Source organism: Microtus pennsylvanicus, chromosome 6 (assembly GCF_037038515.1).
Source record: "Microtus pennsylvanicus isolate mMicPen1 chromosome 6, mMicPen1.hap1, whole genome shotgun sequence".
In the NCBI taxonomy this organism is placed as follows: domain Eukaryota; kingdom Metazoa; phylum Chordata; class Mammalia; order Rodentia; family Cricetidae; genus Microtus; species Microtus pennsylvanicus.
In genome coordinates this window covers 86,679,796-86,707,002 of record NC_134584.1, presented here as the reverse complement: position 1 = coordinate 86,707,002, position 27,207 = coordinate 86,679,796, and the positions used below count along the sequence as shown (strand labels likewise).

The following is a 27,207-nucleotide window of genomic DNA, read 5'->3' as shown; positions in this document are numbered from 1 at the left end:
GATTAAAGGCATGCTTACCATCACCAGACTATTAATGTGTGTGTGTGTGTGTGAGCTCACTATGTAGTCCAGGCTGGCTTTAAACTCAGAGATGCTCCTGCTTGTACCTCCCGAATGCTGGGATTAAAGGCGTGTCCCCTTGTACCTGGCTTCACCTTGTTTTTTGAGACAAGGTCTCTTGCTGAACCTGGAGTTCACTGATTGCTGGACTGATTGGATGGCCAGTAAGCCCAGGGACCTCCTGTCTCTGCCTCCTCAGTATGGGGGTTACAGATACACCATCACGCCCAGCTCCTACATGGGTTCCAGGAATTCAAACGCTGGTCCTCATGCTTGCACGGCAAGCATCTGGCCTTCGAGTCACCTCCCCAGGCCACGGTGTCCTAAGCTTTTAGCAAAAAGCTTAGGTTTCATCTCTACCCTTAGTTCCTTACAACTGTGGAGGATTCAATGGACGATCCCACAGTTCCATGGATGGAGCCAGAAGATGGACGGAGCCTGGAGCCCTACGTGACAGGTGGAGCTGAGCCCAATCATGCCCAGCTCTGTGGACTGTGGAACAGGCTAGAAATAAGGCTACTCCTGTAAGTCACTGAGAGGTGGGGTGAATCATTCCAGCAACAGCCTGTCACGTTACAGACGAGCTCGGCATTTGCTACCGCAGTTTAGTTAAACTTCCGACAGACGTGGAGCACTGACGGGCACAGGTGTTTTCATGGTGACTGAATAGAGGAGACATACGACTGGATTCTTCTCCTTTCCAAACACTTCTGCTTCATCTACTTCAAACATTTTAATTGTCATTTACGTGTGTGTCTGCCAAACGCATGCCACGTGTGCACGGGCGCCTGCAGAGGTCAAAGGAGGACTTCGGAGCCCCTGGAACTGGAGTTACATGGAGTTGGGAGCCATCTGATGGGGTTGCTGGAAATCGAATCCAGATCCTCTGCAAGAGCAGCAAATGGCTCTGAACTGCTAAGCCAGCTCTCCAGCCTCTCACCTATTCTTCAAAAGACCTTTATGACAAAATTAGAGCCTGAATATCCCCAATCCACTAATCTGAAATCCAAGTCTCAGGAATTTAAAGTATTTCTGGTCCCAAGCATTCCTGCATTCCCATTCCATTCTCTCTCTCTCTCTCTCTCTCTCTCTCTCTCTCTCTCTCTCTCTCTCTCTCTCTCTCTTCTCTCTCACGCACGCACGCACACGCACGCTCTGAAGACTGAACTTAGGACCTGTGCATACTACACAAGCACTGTATCATTAAGCCACATGCATAGCTACCTCAATTAAACAATTATTGTTTCAGAATTTCATACAATGAAATTTAGTTTTTTCATTCAACCCTCTTCTCCCCTCTCTCTGGGGTTCTTCTCCTTGCTTTCTGGTCTTCATGGTCACTGAGTTCAGTCAGTTTTTTCCCAGCACTGGGGAGGGTATTTGCTGAAGACAGTGCGACTTACCAGTGGCTATACCACGTAAGGACAAGATAGGCCCCATTGGGAACTGACAGCAGTCCCCCATGGAGGGGTGGGGTCCCATGGCCCTGACTCCACGCATGAGAAAATGCTGAGGGACCTGGGTAGCCACTGTTGTGTGAGTTCAAGTCCAGAAGACATGGTTTTGCAGTGTATTCCTCCACCCACTGGATCTCACATTTTTCTGCTCTGTCTTCCTTGAGGTCCTCTGAGCCTTGGAGTTGGTAACACAGATGTCCCAACTTAGGGCCAAATACCCCACCACTACTTAGTCTCAATACCTCAGCAGCTATCGGTTCTGTGCTAATGACTATTCTCTGCAGGAAGAAGCTGGGCATGGCCCTGATCTCAGATGGGAGTGGGAAGCAGGGTTTGGGGACAGTTAGGGTGGAGGGAGAGAGAAAAGAAAGGGAAGAAAGGAGGGAGAAGAAGGGAGAGGGAGTTGACACTTTCCAAGGACATCCGCTTTCTCCCTGGGGTCTGTTTTTCAGGTTGACTTTGGGACATGTGGGGACAGAGACTGTTGGGTGGGAAGACAGCAGGCAGTCCATGAATCGTGAGAGTCTGGCTATAGATAGAGGGGAGTGTGAGGAAAAGGTCAGGAGTGGGTGGATGTTGTGGACCAAATGTCACCCCAAACTCATTCACTAAAGTTTACTATCTGGCTGGTATCATGACAGGGTGGTGGTGGCCAGGCACTCAGGGCTGAAGAGTGAGTCTTTTTTTTTTTGGTTTTTCGAGACAGGGTTTCTCTGTGGCTTTGGAGCCTGTCCTGGAACTAGCTCTGTAGACCAGGCTGGTCTCGAACTCACAGAGATCCGCCTGCCTCTGCCTCCCGAGTGCTGGGATTAAGAAGAGTGAGTCTTTAATTGGGATAAACTTTGCCCATTCGCGAAGATGCAGATGCTGTAGAGACGGATGGTGGTGGAGCTGGCACACCGTGAATGTGCTTCACAGCACCAAACGCCACATTAAGGGTGGCCAAGGGTTAGGTGTGGCTTGGCAGTACACACCTAGAATCCTCCACTGAGGGGCTAGGAGCATGGCCCAGCAGTACAGTGCCTGCCTAGAATTCCCAAGCGAGGGGCTGGGGGTGTGACTCGACAGAACACCTACCCGTGTGTAAGTCCTTGGGTTCAAGCTGCAGCTATACACACACACACACACACACTCACACACACACCCCAAATGTTAAATTAAAAAAGTTATACTTATTTATTCGTATGTGTGTATGTAGACGTATGTGTGCCATGGTGTTTGTGTGTGTACGTAGGAGGCAATATAAGATTGCATGTTTCTCTCCTTCCAGCAGAGGTGGGGTGGCCCCCAGGAATAAAACTTGGGCAAGCACCAGACACTGAGGCATCTCACTAGCCCCAATTTTATATCATATATAAAATTGATATCTTATTATATCATATATATATATATTTCTTTTTTAGGACAATTACATCAAGATAAAAGAAATGTAACTTGCATGTGTGAAGTTGGTGGTGACCAAATTGCAGATTGCACACAGCCCCCAAAATTCCTAGGGTCAGCCTCGGGGACCCTTCAAAGCTCATGGCTTTACAAGTGAGATTGTCACCAGGAGAACAGCTCATTGTTCCAGGAGGTGGTAGCCGCCTGTCCAGGTCAGAATGCAACTGCCAAGAACTCACTGGCCTCTGGCTGGCAGCCAGCTGTCCATCTGTCAGCTCACATTGGCATCCGGAGGGTGGTAGGGGCCTGGTACCCGCAGTGCTGCCTGTGCCTACTGCTGGCCCCTGGGAGTTTTCCACTTGTCTGGGCAGGGGTGGACAGCGAAGGCTGTCACGCCTGGGTTTTGTGTGCCCCAGGGCACCAGCAGGAGAGTGGCTGAAGACTCCGATTGGGGTAGCGCTGACCATCAAAACAGCACAATGCACACTCAGTACATGTGGGGGTGGTGAAGTTCTTCCACCAGGCAGCCACCCTCCTCCCTCCGCAGCCTTTGGTGCAAACCCTGGGTTTCCTGGGGACACGAAGCAGGTTTCTCCATGGAGCAGTTACAAGGAACTCATGACATCTGTGAGCAGGCAGCGTGCCCATGGTCAGTCCATTACCCGCTCTGCCCTAGCACTGAGTTTTCATTATTATTTTATGTTTGGATACCAGGAAGGGGAAGCGGGGTCTCAACTATGTTGCCCAGCTGACCTCAAGTAAACTTGCCTCAGTCTCCTGAGCACTTGAGACCCCAAGTGGAAGCCATGGCCGGACTTTCTGGTCCTGTTTTTCCCTTCAGCCTCCTCCCACACACAGTGGAGGCTCACACTGTCTCTATGACCACACTCTCGTGGATTTTGGAGCACTAATCTGAAGCTGGGCCTTGTGGGCCGGCATCTCGGTTCTGCCACTTCCTGGTGACAGAATGGGAGAGCACAGGAAACCCAGTGCCCTCCTGGGGCCTCTGCGTGGACAGGTGCATACATATATTAGACCCAGAAGTGACAGCATACAGTGTTTACCCTGTGTACTCTGCAGGGATTTTCCAAGTCCCTCTGCGCCTTGATTCTTAAAGACTTTGTCCGCAGGTAGAAGGAAATTAATGGACAAAAAGATTCTTACAACGGCCATGGGTTGTATGAGATCAGGCTGCCTGGTCTTCAGCCTGTAGGATGGCTCAGTGGGCAGAGGTACTTGCTGCCAAGCCTGGCAGCCTGGGATCTGTACCTGGGACCCACACGGTGGAAGGAGAGAACTGACTTCTATCAGTTGCCCTCTGACCTCCACATGCATGGTAAGACATGCACAAGTACACACATAAATAAGTGAAAAAAAAACATAACAGATTTTAAACTCAGAAGTCCAGACCCAGAGGTCTAGTGGTCTCACAGCATACACTGGGGAAGGATTTGCAGCTGTCAGAAACAGAAGAGGGGCCCCTAGAGATCAGAGGGCAAAATCAATGAGTCTTGGGGACAGACACACCTGCACCTGGCGTCTGCACATTTGTCACTTTTGAGACAAGTCTCAGTAGTGTGCTTTAGACACTGGATTATCGTGGGGAACCTGGGCACAACTGTCCTTAGCACAGGTGGAAAGGGAGTCTTGAGGAGAGGCGAGACAAGCTAGCGTGCGACGTGGGAAGCAGACAGTGGTGGCCATGGCTACAAGCTGAAGTTACGTGGAGCCAACCGGAGCTGGATGAGGCAGGAAGGGAGGTCTCCAGAGCCAGCAGATGCGGCAGTCGGGTCAGCAGCCTGTTTAGTGCCACGACCATTAGGATGCAAACGGAAGAAACTTCTGGGTTGGAAGTTATGTGGTCTGTGAGTTTTGCTGGCACAGAAAGACATGGGCCAGTGATTTTAAGAGTTGTCAGGATGGGCAGGCATGCAGCTGTCACCCAGCATTCAGGAGGCAGAGGACAGTCTGGAATTCAAAAAAAGTCCCTGCCTCCGTAAACCAAGCCAAATAAAACAGAAAGAATGTTGCTAAGAGGGGACATGTCACTAGAGCATGACAGTCCTGGGTGACATCCGCATCATATAAGCCGGTCCCAGATGAACACTGCACACTCTCACTGCCAGGTGTGTTCCTGTGTTTGTGGTGTGTGTGCACCCATGTGCCTGGAGGCCAGAGAAGGATGCTGGGTGTCCGGCTTGATCCCTCCTGCCTTACTACCTGAGATGCTCCGGCCCTGGCAAGGACTCCCATTACTGAGGTTTCTGTCTCTGATAGGCAGCTCCGCTCAGTCTCTCCTCTCAGGATTTTCCACATACATGCTCAATATCACTCTCTAGTATAAAAGAAGTATACCAATGTATGGAGAACCCAAGGCACAGTCACTCGTAAAAAGTCCTCCACCAAGTGGCCCTGCAATAAGTCACATGGGTTGGCATTGGGGCCCCACAGTCAATCAGGATTCAGTAAACACGAAGCTAGGATGGCAGCCAACATCCTCCTGTCTCCACCCCCTCAGTACTGAAGTTACAGGTGTGTTTGAACGTGCTTGGCTTTTTACATGGATGCTGGGACTTGCATGCAGGTCAACATACATGCAGAGGAAGTGACCTGATCCACAGAGCATCTCCGGACTCTGGGCATGATCTTAAAAAGACACTCGTAGGAGCAGAGTGTGGAATGATGTCACCTGGGGTGGGGGTGGGACTAAGGAAGTGCTAATCAAAGTACAAGGTTTTAATCAGATGGTGGGACTTACGCAGGAGATCCATTCTGTACTGTGGGAACTGCCATGACTGCAGTTAGTGATGTCATACACCCCTGACAACTGTGGGGACTTAAAACACTCACCCCACTTCACCCCACAGTGCCAGCTACCCAGCTGCATCACACATGCCAGGGTGCCTGCAATCTCAGAGCAACAGGCTGCCCAGCAGAGGTGCAGCTCGCATGTTAGAGTCACCAGGTGCCAGGCTGACCATGGTAGTTCATAAGTCAGCCTGGAGTGACTACGTTTCTGGTGACTTGCCAAGGCGACCTGAGGAAAGCTACCCTGGTCTGTGGGCCATGGCCAGCCGCACTCTGGCTTCCTCCAATCACTCTCTACCTGCCCTGGACAGACAGGAGAGCTGCAGCACGAGCTAGGACTCAGCCAGCCAGTCCAGCTGACCCTCTCACTGAAAGCCTTGTCAAGCCATGCACAGAAATCTGAAGACCACCTTGCAGAGCCCTGAAAGAAGGAAGATTGCATAGGTAAATTATCTGCCCCCCCCCCAAAGAAGTGAAGTCAGGCACTTCCAGCTGGCAACTGGAACACTAAACCCCTGTGCTGGAGAGCATCTGCTTAACCTAGAAAATGCACAGCCTCCTGGGGCTGAGGCAAGACTAGGAGACCCCAAAAATTAGATGGGACTCCAATAGGCCACAGTGTTATGCAAGAGACCCAGAATACATTTAGCTTCCCCCCAACCGGCAGGGACCCTGAGGCAGCAAAAGAGAAGCTCAAGAACTCTCAGCTGTGGTGGGGCCTCTGCAGACTTTGGTGACCGAGATTCTCATACGTAAGGGACCCTGGGTGCCTGGACAAAACGTGAGTCCCACACAAAAGACACATTTTCCTCTTAGGGTTCAAAGAGCTCCTTCCAGCCCCAGCAAAACCAAATACGACTGCACAGAACCAGACACACACAGCACCAAATATCAGTGCACAGAACCAGACACACAGAGCACCAAATACCACTGCACAGAACCAGACACACACAGCACCAAATATCACTGCACAGAACCAGACACACACAGCACCAAATACCACTGCACAGAACCAGACACGCACAGCACCAAATACCACTGCACAGAACCAGACACACACAGCACCAAATATCACTGCACAGAACCAGACACACACAGCACCAAATACCACTGCACAGAACCAGACACACACAGCACCAAATATCACTGCACAGAACCAGACACACACAGCACCAAATATCACTGCACAGAACCAGAAACGCACAGCACCAAATACCACTGCACAGAACCAGACACGCACAGCACCAAATACCACTGCACAGAACCAGACACACACAGCACCAAATATCACTGCACAGAACCAGAAACGCACAGCACCAAATACTACTGCACAGAACCAGACATACACAGCACCAAATATCACTGCACAGAACCAGACACACACAGCATCAAACACCACTGCACAGAACCAGACACGCACAGTAAGATAAAGCAGAAGATGCAGGCCCAAGAGCTAGTGGAGACAAGAGTCGGCAAACGGGTCTCTGACTTCAGAGACTGGTATTTTCAATACCATCTGCATGCAGCTGTTTGTCTATGTGTGTGCAAATGGCGTCAGACACAGACACCAGGAGCTTCCTCAAGCACGCTCCACAAAATTCTTTTTGAGAAAGGATCTTCCATTGGACATGGAGACTAGACTGGCTGGCCAGTGAGCCCCAGATCCTAGCTCTGTATGATCACAGGTGTGCAGTATGACTGTCAATATTGTTGTTTACCATGTATGGGTGTTTTGCCTGCATGTACGGCTGTACATGCAGTGCCTACAGAGGCCAGAAGAGGGCATCAGATCCCCTGGAACTGGAGCTTCAGACAGTTGTGAGCTGTCTGACACTGGTGCTGGGAACTGAACACCGCACCTGACCCTTGTCCTCTGGAAGAACAGCCAGGGACTGCTCTTAAACACTGAGCCAGTCTCCAGGCCCCGCACCTGGATTTTTAATTGGTCCCCAAGGATCAAACTCCAGCTCCACCCCCATGCTTTTTCTTTTCTTTCTTTTATTGGTTTATTGAGACAGGGTTTCTCTGTGTAGCCCTGACTGTCCTGGAATTCACCCTATAGACCGGGCTGGTCTCAAACTCAGAGAGCTCTACCTGCTCTGCCTCCTGAGTGCTGGCACTAAAGGCCTGTGTTGTCATTTGCCACCCCCACACACATATGTTTTTGAGCACAGTCTCACTGTGTAGCCCAGGTTGTCCTGGGCTTGTGATCCTCTTGCCCCAGCCTGCAGCCTGCTGGGATCACAGATCTTTAGCATCATGCATAGATGCATGAAGTGTTTAAACATGGGCACAGCTTTGATCTTCCACTGGGGGTGGGGCAGCAGCAGGGAACACTGGCAGCACCTGCGTCTGTTTTTGATCATTGTTTCCTTTTAATTTTTTGGGAAAAGGTACCAGCAGCCCTTTAACAATATGTGTGTATGTATAATATATATGTATATATACACATATATGTACATATACATACATATGTATACATTTTAAAAATAAAATAACATGTCTGGTACTGTGAGACTGGCTAAGGATCCATAACTGGGAAGCTCACAAGCTCCAGAGTTGAGCCTGCTACTATTATTTTGCTAAATGGGCACACTAGAAAACTGCCCTCCGAATTCGCATCTCTATGCTCACTGATTAGTACCTCAGGCCATCTGCTGTGGTTGGCAGCACATGACCTGTACTCTATCCTGGACGAGGGAAGGGCTCATGAGCCCCCAGCCCAGCTGAGGAGCTATAGACTTGGTGGATTATGGAGAACGGCGTGCGTGGCCCTTGGTAGCTGGACACACTCCAGTGGGTCCCAGTGAATGAACTCTTGAACACTGAGCCATGTCTCCAGGCCCCCACACCTGGATTTTTTTAAAATCGAATCCCCAAGGATCAAACTCCAGTTCTACCTACCCCAGGTACATTTTTAAAGTCCCCAAACTTAAGGAACTCCAGGTGCCTGGATGCACCCACAAGTGTATGAGCGGCATAAATTTGACGCCTCAGGTTAAATAACAACAAGAAAGAGTGTATAGAGCTGTTAGGAGAGGGAGGCGGGGGTGGCTTCGGGAATCAAATATCAGAAAACACATTGTATGGCATTCTCAAAATATTAATAGAATACTAAAAATCCTTACACAGAAAATGCATGTGTGCACGGGGTGGTGAGCAGGAGTGTGGAGGTCAGAGGTCAGCTGCAGGAGTCACTCTTCAGGAGCCTTTGAGACAAGGTCTCTCACCGAACCTGGAGCTCACCAGTTAGGTCAGGCTGGCTGGCCAACAAGCCCAGAGGATCCTCTTGCCTCTACCTCCCCAGTGCTGGGGTTATAGGCATGCACCCAGCTTACATGGGCGCTGGAGATCTGAACTCAGGTCCTTCACTTGCGTAACCACGCCATACCCCGGACACTATCCTTTCATGCATACCAGCCAGTGGCGCTTCTATACGTCCTATAACGGCACAACAGTCCTTCCCAGGCAGTGGCCACCGGCTCAGAACCATGACGACGCTGCTGGTGACGCCCATCCCAGGCCATGACATCACTACAAAAGATGGACCAGGGTCAGCGTGATCAGTCCACCCGCAGGAGTGGAAACGCTGACTTGGGACTGGGAACACAGGAATGGCCAGAGGCTGAAGAGACACAGCCGGAGCCGGAATGAGTGAACGGGAGAGAGAAGGACAAGTAGAGTAAACAGAGGCGCGCACTGAGGCGCTGTCTTGCTAACTGGAGCACAAATCGCATACAGGCCCGGACAGGATCAGAGCCCAGTCGTAACCACATCTCTGTGCATCGACGCCCAAGGACATGGCCCTTTTAGCCTGCCTGGTCTCAGAATTTCTTTCCCACTTGCTATTTTTCTTTCTTCCCTAAGGCTTCTGACAGAAGGGACGCCATGTGGACTCCACACACGGCAGCAGCACCCGAGGGGACACAACATTTTCACCACTAAAGCAGCGACCTTCCATTAACTGATTAGGGCCTGGTGCTCACCAGAGTGCAGGGCCTGGGGTATTTATCTGCAAAGAGAAGCAGAGGAAGCATTCTGGAGGTTGGCCTCTGCAAACATCACCTTCTGGGTCAGGGAGCTGCGGTGCAGGCATGAGGAATGGGGTTTCCATCCCAGGCATCCATGGAAAAAGCCAGGCATAGACCGCAGGGCTAGGGAGGAGCCAAGAGGATCCCCGGGGCTCTATAGACAGTCAGCACTGCCAATCAAAGAACTCCAAGTTCAGAGCGATCCTGCCTCAAAATACAAAGTGGAGAGTGACTGAGGATGCCGCTGGATTCCACGCACAGATGCACAGGAACACGTGCACCCATGCACCAGACCCTCCCTGACGGCCTCCCTGCAGCTGCGCACAAGGTCCAAAGCTACTTTAGATTTTCACGCCAGAGTTCTCAGCTAGGACATGATTGGAAAGTCATTAAAGGTCTCCTTTCTTGAGTCTTGCATTCTGCATAAAATAGAGAACATGGAGAACTCCCCTCACAGAGCTGCTGGAGGGACCCACTGAGGTGCATTTGAGGGGTATGGCCTCACAGAGCTTCTGGAGGGACCCAATGAGGTGCATTTGAGGGGTGTGGCCTCACAGAGCTGCTGGAAGGACCCAATGAGGTGCATTTGAGGGGTGTGGCCTCATGGAGCTGCTGGAGGGACCCAATGAGGTGCATTTGAGGGGTGTGGCCTCATGGAGCTGCTGGAGGGACCCAATGAGATGGGCCTGAAGGGTATGACCTCACAGAGCTGCTGGAGGGACCCAATGAGGTGCATTTGAGGGGTGTGGCCTCACAGAGCTGCTGGAAGGACCCAATGAGGTGCATTTGAGGGGTGTGGCCTCACAGAGCTGCTGGAAGGACCCAATGAGGTGCACTTGAAGGGGGTGGCACACAGAGCTGCTGGAAGGACCCAATGAGGTGCACTTGAAGGGGGTGGCACACAGAGCTGCTGGAAGGACCCAATGAGGTGCATTTGAGGGGTGTGGCCTCACAGAGCTGCTGGAAGGACCAATGAGGTGCACTTGAAGGGGGTGGCCTCACAGAGCTGCTGGAGGGACCCACTGAGATGGGCCTGAAGGGTAAGGCCTCACAGAGCTTCTGGAGGGACCCAATGAGGTGCATTTGAGGGGTGTGGCCTCACAGAGCTGCTGGAAGGACCAATGAGGTGCACTTGAAGGGGGTGGCACACAGGACCCAGCACAGCAGTTCACCTTTGGGCACCAGTTTGTCACCAGCATGGGACAGTCTGTGAAGGAGACTTTGTGAAGAACTGGCACCCTCCCATCAGGCACACACACATCTTAGCAGACAGGTGAGTGACGGCTACACACGCACAGAAGCAGCAAGGGTGCCCTGTGGTCCTGAGGGAGAGGCACGAGGAAGAGGAAAAACACCCCTTTTGTTCCTGATTTCTTTCTTTCTTTTGTAAGGAGGAAGGCTAGCTCTAGGTGGCCAACAGGTCCCTCAAACAGGACATAAAGACCGATAGTAGGTGACATGGGGATTGAAGAAACAGCCTAAACAACAGGAGTGATTTACTGCTGTAAGCTCTAGCCGGGGTCGGCTCCCTCTCCAAGGTGCATGCTCTGACTAAGGCTTCTCTTTCCCCTGGCGAGTTCCCAGCCTTAGGGTTACATACACCCCCTCAGAGACGTGTGCAACTTCCTTTTCTTTCACAATTCTTATATTAAATTTATGTGTGTGTGCTTGTCACAGCGTGCGCGTGTGGAAGGCAGAGGATGGCTTCTGGGAGTCAGCTCTCTCTCTCCACCATGTGGACCCCAGGGATTGACCTCAGCAGGCTTGGCAACAGCACCTTTACCCACTGAGCTATCTTCATGGTGCCATTTTTACTTTTGAGACAAGGTCTCTCTCTTTCTATTGCTCAGGCTGGCCTTGAACTTGCAATTCTTCTGCCCCAGTTTCCTGAGTAGCTGGGATTCTAGGAATTTCCTTACTGGCCCAAATCATGCCCAAACATCACAGCGGAGGAGACGGCAGTCACTGCTAAGTGCCCTGAGTCCAAATCCCCACTGGACGCAGAACATCATCTGGCATCGACAAGAGAAAAACGGAAGAGCAGAAAGCATGATCCCATCTCACAGAAAAGAAAACTGAGGTTCAGAGAGGCCTTATATGCACTGAGAGAAAAGCCGGAGCTCTCTGCATGGAGCATTCCTCATTTCTTAGAGGGAAACATACAGATATCCAATGCTCGGCCACTGGGGCGAGATGGAGCCTTCACTTCCATTTTGCATCTCTACTAATGTCACCAGGCACTGAGCTCCATCCTAGACTCACAGCCCACACCCCCAGGGTCCCCTGGCTCAGCTTTTCCTAGCACTTCCACCAATTCTGTAGCCTCGGCACACCCCTCTCCTCTCTTCTCCCCCCTCATCTATCTCTTTTATAGTCTCCTCCCTACTAAATTAGCTTTGCCTTGTCCTTGTCCCTGTCCCCAGTGCACCTGCCCTGGTTTCTCTGGCTCCTAGAACATGGGATATTTTGTCTCAGAGGCATCAGGAGCTTCCCTGCCCCACCGCCACTTCTAAGGCAAGGAGTACTTTGGAGGCACCAGAAGGGAGGGAGGATGGTCTCACATCTTCCTCCTCCTCCGTGTTTGAAGAATCCACACCCACAAATGGCCAATGAATGCACACAGTGTTCCATATCCTCGGCCACCAGGGATAAGCAAGTCAAAAGTCCACAGCCAGAAAACACCAACAACAACGGAAAGGAGACGGGAGACCACATGCAGGGGGAAGTGAGAACAGGAGGCCTTATCACAGAAGGCAGGAGTGTTGTTAGCCACCCTGGAGGTCAGTGTGCAAGCCAGGCAGCTGTCCCAAGCCTGTGATCCCATCTGAGGTGGAAGAGTCAGAAATTCAAGGCCAGCTTGGTCTACACAGAGAGGTTAAGACTAGTCAGGGCAACTTAGCGAGACTTGTCTCAAACAACTAGAAAATACAAGAAGGGCTGGGCATGGAGCTAAGTGGTTGATTGCTTACTTAGCATAGCTCCCCCCCTCAGAGAGAGAGAGAGAGAGAGAGGAGGGAGAGAGAGAGAGGAAGAGAGAGAAGAGAGAAAGGGAGAGAGAGAGAAGAGAGGGAGAGAAAAGAGAGAGACGAGAGGTAGAGAGAGGGAGGGAGAGAGAAGAGAGGGGAGAGAGAGGAGAGAGAGTGCTAGGGAGAGATGGAGAGAGAGAGGAGGGAGAAGAGGGAGAGAGAGAAGAGAGAGAAGAGGGGGGAGAGAGAGGAGAGAGAGAAGACAGAGGGAGGGAGAGAAGGGGGAGAGAGAGAGGAGAGAGAAGACAGAGAGAGGGAGGGAGAGAGAGAAGAGGGGGTAGAGAGAGAGAAGGGAGAGAAGACAGAGAGAGGGAGGGAGGAGAGAGAGGGGGGAGGGAGGGGAGAGAGAGAGGGAGGGAGGGGAGAGAGAGAGGGAGGAAGGGGAGAGAGAGAGAGGAAATTGATTAATTACATGACTCGGGCATAGCATGTCTAGATGCACATACCAAAGGAGTCTATGCTGGCAAAGCACACAGACGCTTGCATAGCCATGTTCATTGCTGCACTGTTCTCAAGCCAAGCTATGAAACTAGACTACATTCCTATCAATAGACAGATAAGAAAAATATGACCTCTATCCACAGGACTATTATTTACCATAAAGAAGAACAGAATTATGTCATCTGCATGAAAATGGATGGAACTGGAGATAATCCTGCTCAGTGATTGGCCGGCCTTAGAAAGACGAGTTAGGCGTGTTTTCTTTCACATGTGGATTAGGAGGAGGAAGAATGAGAGTAAGGAGATGCTGTCAGGAAAGGGAAAGGGGGTCTTACCAAAACACCGTGCAAGCACAGTGAAGTCAGCGGTTTTGAGCAGTTCATATGCGCTTACCAAAATGTTTGGAGGGGGAAAGGGAAAGGGCTGAGATAAGCGCTGCTGACCCACTGTGCCCTGATCCATATTAAAGTCCAAGCAAAGCCCTCATCGACGACCCTGAACAGACCCCACAGTTAAAGCCTGATATGTTCTTCTCATTGTTCCACTGGACTCCGGTCGAAGCCAGAACGCCAGCCAACACCTCCTAGGGATCCCCCTTTCCAGCACTCTTCCAAGTGCTGTGGTACAGGCAGGGGTCACACCCGCACAGAATTTACATGGGCGCTGGGTAACTCCCATCTCCTCGAGTCCATAACAAGCACTTTACCCTGAGCATCCTCCCCAGCCAGAAGCACCATGGCTCAAAACCTGGCACACTATGTTCCCAACAGCATAGGGAGCCAAAAGGTCTGTTCATAGGGAGGTGGCTCTCAGACCCAAGTGTTCACAGCTGACACATTCCCCATGGTTTCAAAGGGCTAGGAGAGGAGAATTGGGGGACAGCTTGGAACCGTCCCAAGAAGACTCGAGGGTGGGAACATGTAGAACATCGCTCAACAACTACACACTCAGAAATGGCTGAAGTGGCTTTGTTGTTTTTTTGAGACAGGGTCTCATGCAGCCCAGGCCGGCCTAGAAATCACTATGTAATCAAGGAAGACTTTCCACTCCTCATCTTGCTGTCTTCGCCTCCTCCTGGGGTCACAGAAATGAGCCAGCATGCCTGGCTCGTGCACTGCTGGGGATGAACCCCAGGGCCTCCTGCCTGCTACATGAGCGCTCTATCAACTTCTACTTTTCTTTTCCCAAAAGGAAGGGTGACGAGGTGGCTGTGAGGAGGCACAGTGATGTGATGAGGCAATGCTGCTGCCCCTGATTCTGATCGTCCGCAACACTTTGCTGAGAGCATCCATGCCATGTGCTAGGCTGGGCTATGAGCTCTGAGACACAGTCCTGAACCACATGGAAGGCCCTGCCTTCCGCAGGTTGACATTCTGAACAAAGCCAATGAACCAAGAGAAAAAAGTAAATATGGGGGCTGGAGAGAGAACTCCGCCGCTAAGTGTTTGTCCCACAAGTACGAAGGCCTGAGTTTGACCCCCAGAACCCACGTAAAAATCCAGGTTCAGTGTGCACACCTGCAGTCCCCATACCGGGAAGACGGGGACAGACAGCTCTCTAAAGCTTGTGGGGCAGCCAGCCTGGCTAAACTGGTTGAATTCCAGGTTCAGTGGGGGACCCTGCCTCAAAAACCATGGTGATGAGCAACTGAGAAGACATCCAACAACAACTCCGGCCTGCATATGTCCAGCGCCCCACTCCTAAACACAGGCACACACACAGAGTGAGGTTTGGTGGCTGCCCATCAGATGTGCTGTGAACTGGCTTGAGCAGTGATGCTTCTCAGCAAAGGTCCAAGGGCAGAAGAAGCCTAGCAGATGTGGAGAAGGATGTTCCAGGCAGGGAGAGCTTGTGGTTGCATCTGAGCGGTGAGACAAGGAGATGGGGTCTGGGGACTTCACAGGACTTGGGTCTTTTCTAATTCTAGCGCTCATTAATACCCTCTACTGGCTATTTATAGAGCAGACCTAGGGATGGGAGAGTGGGAGCTGGGTACTTTCAGGCTTCCTCTTGAGGCTGTTGAGGTATCTCAGAGAGCACGCAGTGAAAGTCAAGGCCAGGACAGGGCTGAGTGAGAACTGGACCATAAGCCAAAGAGGGATGAATGGCGTCTAGGAAGATGATGTTGACAGAATAGGGGTAGGGAACAGAGACATAGTGCAGAGGCAAGAGACCTGCACGGGCCAGGGCTTCCATCCCCAGAAACTGCCAAGCACACGCAAGGGGCCTTGGGTCCCCAGTCAAGGATGTAGTCAAGGGGCCGGGAGATGGAGAGAAGATCGGAGAAGCTGGGGAAGGGAAAGACAGGGAAAGGAGGAGGAAGGGAATAGCACCCATCCTGTCTTCAATCCAGTCAATCCAGATGGGAGCAGCGAAGTCACATGGGGTGCTCTGTCACGTGCTGTCAAGGTCACTGGCCCTGTCGCCCCGTGTAAATATGGATCAAGCACCATGCTGAATCTGTGAATACACGTGATGGTCGAACAAGGTGTGGTAGCAGAAACCTGTGACCCCAGCGAACAGGGAGACTGAGGCAGGAGACTGACTAGCTTAAGCCCTCAAGAATGACTCCTATTAATCAAATCATCTGACTGTCCAATACTGGAGAGGTAAAGGCAGAATTAGGAATTCACAGTCACCCTTGGCTACATAACTGGTTTAAGTCCAGCCTGGGCTACATGAGACCTGTACCAAGAAAGAGAGAGAGGCCGGGTGGCAGCAAGGGAGGGACCTATCAGTTGCTAGACAGATTCCTGGAAACTGCCGAATGAACCTGTACTGAGAGACTTGGGTGGGGGCTGGACCAACCTGATGGGGTGCAGGTCTGCTGTGCTTGGATTCTTTGTCTTGTCTGCCCAGAAGCCCCAGAAAGCCCCTGACTTTAGCTCACCACCAAGATGGAGGCCGAAGAGAAGTCACCAATGCCTGGGGGCCACTGTTGTACCATGGGGAGCCACACTGCTGTATTCTGGGGGCACAGAGGCAACTGATGTCTGGGATCTGGCGCTTATGTTTCTGATGTCCATGTCAGACGGCAAACAGCAACCATCCCTCTCCTTACTGAGCATGAAAAGAAAGAATGTGGCCACCAAAGGTGCCAATTTAAACCCGGTAGGATCAAGAGTCTTAGCTTCTCTCTCTCTCTCTCTCTCTCTCTCTCTCTCTCTCTCTCTCTCTCTCTCTCTCTCTCTCTCTCGTTTTGATCCCGATAAAGTGGGGGACGGGCATGACAGGGACACGGTGTGACTCTGACACCAGGCCATGTTTCAGCGGGTGTCATATTTGCATCCTCCAGTATTACTATCAACGTGCATGTGCGTGTGTATGCGTGTGTGTGTGTGATCCTTCTGCCACAGCCTCCCAAGTGCTGAGATTACAAGCAGTAATTACACCTGGTCCAGATTTTGTTTTATTTTTATTCATTTTCTTGAGATTTGGTCTTGTACTTGACAGACCAAAAATCTACCACTGAGCCACACCAGAGCCCGCACTGGGGCTTCTAGGCAGGCGCTCTATTGCGGCCCGCATCCCAGCCCCTCAAATCTGAAGCTTCTATTGGGTTTTCTGCTTCTAGTAACTCAATACACCAGCAGCACCAGTCATAGCCCAATGCCATGAGCTGAGCCTTCATCTGAAAGGTGCCTTCTAGCGGCCTCAGAAGAGTGATATCAAGCAGCTCAAACCTGTGTGTCTCCAAAAGGAGGAACTGAAGACCAGAGTGCACAGTAGAACCAAAGCCTCTCAGGGTGACAGGAACCTGGGGTTGAGGGGTCAGCATGCGCCTGACATGTGGGAGGTCCTGAGTTCCACACCCTGCTTGGTTAAAGAAGAAAACCAGACAGGAATGTTGCCCACCTATATCTCAGCTGCTCAGGAGGCAGAGGAAGGAAGATCGCAGCCTAGAGGCCATGTTGGGCTACCAAGTGAGAACACTGGAAAGCAGTGTGGTGATACTATGCAGCTTGCGTGTCTTCAAGAGACCACACACAGGTGGGCTATATACTACAGATGGAGAAGAGGAGGGAGATGGGGAGAAGGAAGAGGAAGCGGAGGGAGAAGAGGAAGAGGGGGAGGAGGGAGGGAAGAGAAGGAGATAAACGTGCTCTCATTTCTTAGGCCTCTCCCCACCTGTCCCAGGTGAGGGCCTTGTGTCTCTGGGTCAGGACTAGATCCTTCCCACAAAGACGGAGGTGACCTACTTCCCAGCACCTCTGACCACGACAATGTACAGTATCCTGGGCTTGGCAGCCAACAGTCCCCTCTTCCTTCCTGCTCCACTATTTCCTGTGTCTGCCTCAGGGGCCTCCCTGCTGCCCTGGGAGGAAGATCATTGCCTGTAAACTACAGGGACACTGGCCAGATGCCCCGAGTGAGGCAGACTGGCATTTGTCAAAGCAATTCAGGAGGACAGCGCAACCCTGTAGACGGACAGACAAGGTCTTCTCCAGCCCCACAGAGGAGATGGCCGAGACAGCTCAATGCTGAACAAGAGGGTCAACAGCAGCTGGCAGACCCCTCCGGCGCAGCGAGCAGGGGGCCCGGTGCTGTCCAGCGTGCTGAAACCGGCTCCTTCCAAAGCTCCGGATTTCCTAAGGGTTAACTGGATCCTTGGCAAGACCCCACCAAGAGGATTAGTTGGGGAAGTGATTCCTAGAATTGTTGCTATGCGGAGGCATGAAGGAAGGGCTTGGTAAAGTCCCGGTCACCTCTCGGAGCAGCTGGGAAGTTGGATATGTGTATACCAATTGTTTGGCTCGCAAGCTAAGGAAGGTCCTAGCATAGTTTGAGCATCAGATATATGGGCTGTCCAGACACTGTGGTGCTAAAGAGAGCCTTATGGTGTAGATGAAGGGATGAGAGGGTATGGTGGCCAAGATGGTACTTTTTGCCTGGGAACTATTCAGTCTGGTGTCAAACTCATGTTTGCCCTGCCTCAGCTTCTCAGGGGCTGGTTCACAGGTAAGCACAGCTTTACAAAGCGAGGATAGAATAAGAAATCTGCCAAAACTTGTGTGACCTGAACAAGGTGTAGGGGAGCTTTGCCACCCATCGAGCAGATGCACAGAATTCAGTTTCCTTTCCCCTCACCCTCCAGGGCTCCCCGCTGAAGGCCTGGGGCTCCATGCATGGTACGTGTCCTTTACCAGTCTCTGACTCCTGCCACAGCTCAAGACAACACTATTTCTACAGCTGTTTTCATAAGAAAGCAAACATCTAAGATGAGGTCCAGGCTCACAGCCAAGATCACAGACTCCCATGACCCTAAAGTCCATGTCTTCATCCCTGGCTCCAACCAACTGGTCACTTCTAGTAAAATATATATTTAAATTACTACAGTCAGTGTGTAACGAGGGTAGGCACATGCATCTGTGGAGATCAGAGGCTAATCTGAAGGAGCTGGTTCTCTCCTCCACCACAGGGGTCCTGAGGATGCAACTCGGGTTATCGGGCTGGGCAGCAAGCACCTTTTCCTCCTGACCCTCTCGCCAGCCCCTTTGGTAATATCCTTTGCATATTTGTTCCCTCATCTTTATGCAACCCAAATAAGGGGAACAAACAAAGGAAGCTCCGGGCTTCGCCTCTTAGAGCGCTCTGCTTCAACTCCCAAGTTGACGGCCATAGAATTTTTGATTTTGGAGGAAATCATGAAAGGCTCAACCAGCCGATTCTGATGGAGAGAGCTCCCACAGATAAGCAGCTTTTCACCTGGTGGTGGTGGATTTAAGCCAGGGCAGCTCTCTCCATCAGAATCGGCCAAACTGGGAAATTTAGTAAGATCCTGTCTCAGAATAAAGGGGGTGGCAGTGGGGGTGGCCCAGAGGTAGAATGTTTGCCTTGGGTGCAGGGATGTGGCCCAGTGGTAGAATGCCTGCCTGGGGTGGGGGTGGGGGGCCCAGGGGTAGGTGCCTGCTTGTGCGGGTGGGGTGGGTGCGGCACAGTGTCCTGGGTCCGCTCCAGCACCACAAACACCAGAAAGGAGACATCAGGCTATTGAGCTAAACACAGATCTGAGTCGGAGCCTACCTTGGGCTCCTGTGACCCTGGCTCAACACAGCCTCTTAGCAGATTGACTGGAGAACTGAGGGGCTCAGGCACTGTGACAAGCTGCTTCACCCCTGACACATTCCACTGTGAAAGGCTTGGGAGCCGGAAGGCAACAGTGGGCACAAAATTGTTAATGGAACACCCTGCACATAGGAGGTGTCTGGAAGATGACAGGGATAACCAGGGCAGCCATGCTGATACTGCTCATGAGAACGGACAAATCTCACCACAGCCCAAAGCTCAGAAAGCGCAGTGCTCTCGTTATACAACCTGCATCGAGAAGTATGCAAAGCATCTATCCTACAGTGGGGAAGCCCGTGGAACTCAGAGCGACCAGAAATGACTGTAGAGACACATCACCAAAGATGCAACTTGTGCATCAGCATGATGGTGGCGTTTGTTGTTGATTTCAAGATGCTGTTTACATGTGCAAGTGCCTCGGGGCAGCTATAGAAGTGAGGAGAAGGCGTGGACTCAGGATGTGCTTCCACAATTGAACAAAGTGGAGTGAACACTAGAGCTTTATGACTTTGGTCAACTCCTTCGATGCTTGAGGATCTGTTCCTCAAGCATGCAACAGAAAGAGCAAAGGAGGTGGGAACTCTCTGAGTTTCCCTTTCTTTCTGATTTTTGTTTGTTTGGTTTGTTTGCGGTACTGTAGATGGAACCCAAGGTCTTAAATACATTCCCAAGCACAGGGATTGAAAACCAGGGTTTTGCTTATGATTGACAAGAGATTTACCTAGCACTCACTGAGTCATGCTCCCAGCCCCTCCCTGGGGGATGCTGAGCCATTGCCCCACATGCTACGATGCATTGAGAATAAGCAACTTGCCTAAAGCCCACTGAGATTGAGCCCTACACTACATGATCTGTCTCCATCAGCTGATGGCAGCCTAGTCCTGAACTGTGCTGTAGAATGTTCGATGGTCAAAAGTATCATGTTTCAAATGCATAACTGCTTATCTCGCCGACCACCTACCTGTGTGAGACTCATGCTAGGCCCTTGGCTACCAAGCACTGTGTCTATCTCTCCCGCTAAAGTCTGTGGTCCTGCCTTTAGTCTGCTCTCTTTCTCCACCATACGGGGCCCAGGGATAACAGTCACGAGGGTGTCATCTATTATGTATTGCCCTGTTGTCCCAGCAATCTGTCAACCATGGATCTATTCTCAATCTGCATCTCAGTCATTTATCTAATAACTTGCCTGGGGGCTAGGGAGATGGCTCGGTGGGTAGAGTACTCGCTGCACAAGTGTGTGGACCTGAGTCGGAATCTCCAGCAAATATGTAAAAAGCTGGGCATTGGCACTGTATGACTCTGATCCCGGAGAGTGGTGGGTTAGTGAGCTCTAGGTTCTGTGAAAGACCTTGTCTCATAAAAATAAAGGTGCCAAGTGATTGGGGAGACATCAGACATCAACCTCTGGCCTCCACATGTATCTGTAACATACACACAAACAGGTACACTTATACCTTAATATCTGCCTTTGTCTGTCTCATGTTATATCCCATCTGTCAATAACTTACTTTTCTATCCAACAACCTATATTCTATCCATCTGTTCCCTGTCTATCCTATCTGTCATCTGCCGCATCTGTCTATCCATCCATCTACCCATTCATCCATCCATCCATTTACTCATTCACCTCCACCAACCTACCCATCCACCTTCATCCAGCCAGCCAGCCAGCCACCCACCCATCTATCCATCCATCCATCCATCCATCCACCCATCCACCCATCTACCCATCCATCCATCCATTTACTCATTCACCTCCACCAACCTAACCATCCACCTTCATCCAGCCAGCCAGCCACCCACCCACCCACCCATCTATCCATCCATCCATCCATCCACCCATCCACCCATCTACCCATCCATCCATCCATTTACTCATCCACCTTCATCCAACCTACCCATCCAGTCACCCACCCACCCACCCATCCACCGCCTATCATCTGTCTACATCATTTGTCTCCCTGCACATCACAGTATGAACCCCGTCATCTCAAACAAACCCCTCATTTCACATTTCCTAAATGTCCATCTCATACATTTTTAACCCTCAGAATTTTAAAAATAATGAAAGTATACTTAAAAAGAAACTGACAAAAGTCACAAAACCAGAATTTCTCCAAGGCCTTTTCTCCTCTCTCCCTTTTCAAAGAGAAAAACAAAAACACTTCCCATCCTACAAACCCAGCAAATCCACAGCGAAGATATTTCCCATCAGATCTCACACAAGACAAAGGCAAAGGGTCCTGGCAGTCCGCAAGACACAAACGCTGACGGAGCTGCAGGCCGCTCGGGAATGGAAGACAGCCAGCTAGCTAATCAGCAAATGCTCGTTAAAGCCCCACTTGTCTCAGTGCTCAATAAACGCCTCGTCCCCTTCCTCCAGGGCACAGTTCAGCACTGGATTACCATGGCTGATTGGCGGGGGGCAGGCTCTGCAGGACCACTTTCCTGCAGCTCAGCACTCAGAGACCAGCAGCCCAGGGACAGGTGTGAGCACTGGGCCCCAGTTAAACAATGTTACCAGACAACAGGGAAGAACGGCCAACCAGATAAACAAGGGAGAGAGGCTGCACAGGAAGGAAAGGAGAAGAGGGTGAGGAGGTACAGAGGGTGGGAGGAGGAGCTTTCAGGGATGGGCAGTGGGTAGGTCCCCCAAGTCACAGGGAAATTCAGATCAGTGACACATGTGCAGACACACATGTACACAGTCAGGGACTATGGACCAAAGAGGTTCACTCACACAGCGCGCACACACGCACACACACACACACACACACACACAGTCACACAGACATACACACATGTACACAGTCAGGGACTATGGACCAAAGATGTTCACCCACACTGCACACACACACACACACACACACACACACACACACAGACATACACACAGACACACACAGAGAGACACACCATCAACATATACACACAAACACACAAGCACACCACACACAAATGCAAATACACGATACTATTGCATATACACAGGCAAACACATAGACTACACACACAAACGTAAACCACTCTGCTAAAGAAAAAAAGGGGGGTTTGGTGGATACAAACATTCACCTGATATGGATGCCTGGAACCAAACATGGATCTTCTACAAGCGCAGTAGATGCTCTTAAGTACCAAACCATCTCCCCAGCCCCTACCACACACTTTTGTAACACAGTTGGCCTGCTGCAAGAGAAAACTGCCTGATTCTATGTCAAGTCACAAGCCACAAGACTTGGCATGATGACCAGCATGCCCGCCACAAACACAAGGACTATGCAATCCTGCCCAGGACTCTCACGACACGCCAGCTGCACCAGATACAGACTCACGCAAGAACTCCTCCAAGGAGTGACAGGATCTTGAAACACAAGGAAGATGGCAGGGATGGTGGTAAACGTGTTCCAGACCTGGGGCTTGAGCCCAGCCAGCCCAGGATGGGCGATCAATTCTGAGGCTGGATCCACTAAGGCATGTCTGGGAGGCCTGGTGGAACGGTCTCATCAGTAAAGCGACTGTCACACAGTCAAGACCTGAGTTCAGATCCTGACAACCCGTATAAAATCTGGACGTGATTGCAACCCCAGTGCTGGAGACAGAGACAGTGGGAGACCTGGGACTCCCTGGATAGCTTAGTCCAGTCGACTTGATTAGCTTTAGCTCAGGGAGACTCTCAGAAAACAAGGTGGGCACCGCCTGAGGAATCACACCGGAGGTTGGCCCCCGGTCTCACACCCCTGTGCACAGAGGTGTAGGAACACACACTCACACCTACAACACACACGCAACCACACACATCCACATGCACACCTACAAAGGTACAAACTTGCACCACACATCTACACACCTTCACACCGACACATACCAAAACACATACCCACAAACACACCCATTCACACCCACACAACCTGTACCTACACAGACACACACAGACACCTCTACGCTCATACATTTAATGCATACACTGGCACACACTCACAGGCACCCATACATTCTCACACCTACACGCAAGAAACAGGCACATCTTTCAGGGTGTTTCCAGGGACAACTCTGTCCTAACCAATAGAGTCGCTCTGATGGATTTTTAATGTGCTGGTATTATCAAAGACTGGAATTGTCTGGGGAAAGGGGGTCTCTAGCGCCATCCTGCAGTCCCTCAAGCCTGTCTCCACCTGTCTCTTCCACACTGTGGAGAGCGAAAAGAGGCCTTCACCACTAGCTCCCACCAATTCAGTGTTCTCCCAAGAGCACAAGCAACCATGGAATGGAGCCTCGCTCCCAGCAGCCAAAACAAAGACTTCCTCTTTGAGCTGGGCATGTCAGACATGTTGTTATAATGACTAGGAAAGGAATTAAGATGTGTGACATCCACCAAAAGCGACAGGACCAGGATGGCAGCAGGAGCCACTAGGAAGGACAACATGCCCAAAGGAAAGAGAGGAGAGGAAGGTGTCCAGGAAAGAGGGGACTCAACTGAGTGACCCAGAAGCGAGTAGAGAGAAGGCAGAGAGAAAGCCCCTCCCCAGTCAGTCCGAGACTACCAGGTCCACCCTGGGCTCTAACAAGGATCCATGGAGTTTCTACAAAGACTGACTACATAGTCGCTGCCCTAGTTAGCCTTAACTGCCAACCGAGGGAGTCTCGGTTGAGGGACTCCTTAGGTTAGACTGGTCCACAGGCAAGCCTTGTGACATGATTGTCGATTGATGTAGGAGGGCAGTGCCATTCCCTGGGCAGGTGGTCTTGAGTTGTATGAAATGCCAGCTGAGCAGGAGCCAGAGAGTGAGCCTGCAAGCAGGGTTCCTCCATGGTTTCTGCTTCAAGTTCCTGCTTTGATATCCCTTAGTGATGAACTACGACCTGGAAGCATCAGTTAAATATCTTCCTCCTCTAAGGTGCTTTTGAATAGTTTATCACAGCAACAGAATGAAAAGAACACTCCCCAAACCCACCTCTATTTGCTTCTAAGCACAAGCTCTTGTTTCCCAGCTTCTGTGACTGACTTCTAGCCAACATACACTTTTTCCCCCCTGCATTGCTGGCGATCAAACCCAGGACTTCATGGAAGGCAAGAATTCTACCGCAGCCCCATCCACTGGAATAAGAACGAGAGGACAAGGTCCAAGCCCTTTCCAGCCCCACAAACTATCCCAGTATCCCCATATCATTTACCATCTGGTTTATTGTTAACAGATGCAGAATTTCGGAAAAATGCAGTTTGACAGTAAAGAGCCACAATACAGCAAGGGCTCTAGGCTGTCAATCATTTAGGGAGACGAGAGTGACAACTAGAAAGCACCATGTTTGACTCTCAGTGACTGACAAACTTCCATTAAGTAGAAGTCATTCTTAGTTTGGAACCATCTGTTGTGGCAGCCAGTGTGGGAAGTGTACAGACATTTGCTTTTCAGACACAGTTCGTTCCTTGTACCCACATCTGAAAATCCCTTAAAGACATGAGCAGAACCTGCCAAAGTTCAAACCAGTTCATGTGGCCAGAAACCTTCAGCACAGTCACCACCATGGAATAAAGGCACCAATCTCCAAGCAAAGGATGGGATCGACTAATGAGGAGTAGCTCTCAGACACCTTGGTTGGTCGGTTTAAGGCCCAGCCTTGCTGCTGAGCAGCTGGAGGGTATTTATCCTTCCAGAGTGGTGGGCTGGGGATGGGAACATCTTCTGCCCCACTGGGTATGCTGAGGACCACATGATCATGTGCTCCCTACAACAGGTCTTTGTTTTAGCTTCAACAGACACAGAGGTGGCAGGGAGAACACTGGGCACAGATTTCCAAGCCCAGCCTGGGCCACACATACCATAATACTAACCAAGCCTTGACAAGCCTCAGAAAAAAATATCTGCTATAGAACGTGATGTAGTCGCCTACCCTGTTAGCACCACGACAAAGTCCATGACGTTCCAGCCATTCCTCAGGTAGGAGCCTTTGTGGAAGGCAAAGCCGAGAGCCACAATCTTAATTCCAGCCTCGAAACAGAAGATTCCGATGAAGTATGGTTCTGTGTCATCCTGAAAGGGAGAGAAGGCAGTGTCAGTGGCATGGGTGGTGGAGGGTGGCGTGACCCCAAGGTAGCACACCTTCCCAACAGGCCAAGTGACCAAGGGCCAAGACCTCTAAAACTAAGCCAAAGGAACACACACCGGGGGTTGAGCTGCCTCAGATACCGTGTTACAGCAACAGAGTGCTAAGAACAACCCATTGCTGGGCTAGGAACCCTGAATGCCTACCCTTAGACATATGGATGTTGCCTTGGTTGAGATTATGAATGCCAAGAGGGCATGACCCAGAAGTAGAGCCTGGTCTAGGGTCCACCAGCGAGAAGCTGGCGGGGTGGCCCAGGAGCAGAGATTTTGCCTGGAATCCCCTACTAAGGGGCTGGGCTATTGCTCAGTGACAGGGAAGCCAGGAGAGCATGTGTGAGGCTTTGTGTTCCTCCTTAGTATAGCAACATAGCAAACAGGCAACAAATCAATGTGGTCTGTATTTGACTCCTGGCAGAACTGAACAACCCCCAAATGACGTAGCTGAGCAAGGAACTCTGGGTACAGACTGGCTCTGAGGCATTATCATGGCAACACAAGGCAGCTGCATTTCTAGCTATGCAGACACAAGCATGCGGCTGCCGACCTGGACGTGGCCTACTTCCGCTGGGGAAGAGGAGCACTGAGGGAAATAGAGGCTGAGGAAGAGCTGCCAGTGGGGCCTCTCTGACTGAATCTGAGGTGTGGGTTCGCAGTGGCTAACTGCTCTGTTCTATGTTTATGTATATCCATATTTCTTTTTTCATAATCAATTTTGTTTTGGGGCATGAAAGAGAAAGTAGAGTTTGGACCGAGTGTGACGTCCTCAAGGATAGTGTAATGGCCACTGGGCCCTGGTGTGCACCAGGTCTGCTGGGCCTCAAGGGCGGGGCTGGGCAGTGAGGGCTTCCATGTCCCCAAGTCACTGGTGAATTTGCAAGGCAGGCCTTCTCCACACAGCTTTCAGCCCAGGCACCCAGAACCCCTCCACCCCATTGCTCACCAGCCGCTCAGACATGGGCGTCTTGTCATCATCAGGGAGGTGCTGCTCCAGGGCCAGGACGATGCAGTTGGCAATGATGGTGGCCAGGATCATGTACTCGAAGGGAGTGTGAGGGTTAAGGAGCAAACCACCAGTGGCTTTGTGCTTAGCATCCTGTCCTCTCCCAGCAACCCAGCCCAACACCCCTAGCTTGACCCTCATCCCCTCATCCCCTCACACCCCTACCCCAGCGACACACACAGTCACTTGCCTCATCTGTCTGGGGGAGCACCCCTGCAGTTCCCAGTCCTGCAGCTGTGACTCTTAAAAGGTTTCTATTAGCATCTACTAGATACACGAGGGTCACATTCAAGCCCCCTCCCCTCTCTGTCTCCTTCCCTCCTAGTCCCTCTCCTGATTTCTTCCCTCCGCCCTCTCTCTGGCTCAATACATTTAGGGTTGCTCACAGGCAGCGACTACACCCCTGCAGAAAATGTCACCCCGCTAACTGCGTATAAATCCCCAGGGAAGGATGGCGCCTTGAGAGGCCCTCTTTCCTCCGCGACATGGTGCCGACACAATCTTGTGCTCTGAGTTCAAGAGTGCCCCAGCCCGTTCTCCAGGTCTCTCACTCTTTCCACTCCTTGGCCAGGTCTGTCTCCACCCCTGCAGTGTAATCACTGCAAGCGCCGCAGCTCTGCATCGGCTGTGGGGCACACGGCATTCCCACCAACTACCACAGGGCCAAGGACAGAAGAGAGCAAAATCCACCGACTCAGGGAGAAGCGAGTGGGTGAAGTGACTCCAGCACACAGAGCACACCAGACAGAACCACAGTGAGGAGAGCAGGGCCCTCCGCATGCGTGTGCCAGCATCCACCAATCCAACTGGCTGGAGGTGAAAAGTATTCTG

The 27,207-nt window shown here is 51.2% G+C and overlaps 1 protein-coding gene across 10 annotated transcripts in view; it reads right to left on the bottom strand.

The window, feature by feature from the left end:
• LOC142852178 (voltage-dependent P/Q-type calcium channel subunit alpha-1A) overlaps positions 1-27,207 on the bottom strand; it is a 273,933-nt gene that overhangs the window by 154,215 nt on the left and 92,511 nt on the right. For 9 of the 10 annotated variants that reach the window (XM_075976686.1, XM_075976687.1, XM_075976683.1 and 6 more), the window contains exons 1-2: positions 26,317-26,417; positions 25,162-25,301 (exon numbers count right to left, since the gene is read on the bottom strand). In XM_075976686.1, the coding sequence (XP_075832801.1) occupies positions 25,162-25,301; positions 26,317-26,409 (233 nt within the window). In that variant the 5' untranslated portion in view covers positions 26,410-26,417. Of the gene's footprint in view, positions 1-25,161; positions 25,302-26,316; positions 26,423-27,207 lie in introns of those variants that run through there. The other variant, XM_075976692.1, reaches the window with a different exon arrangement.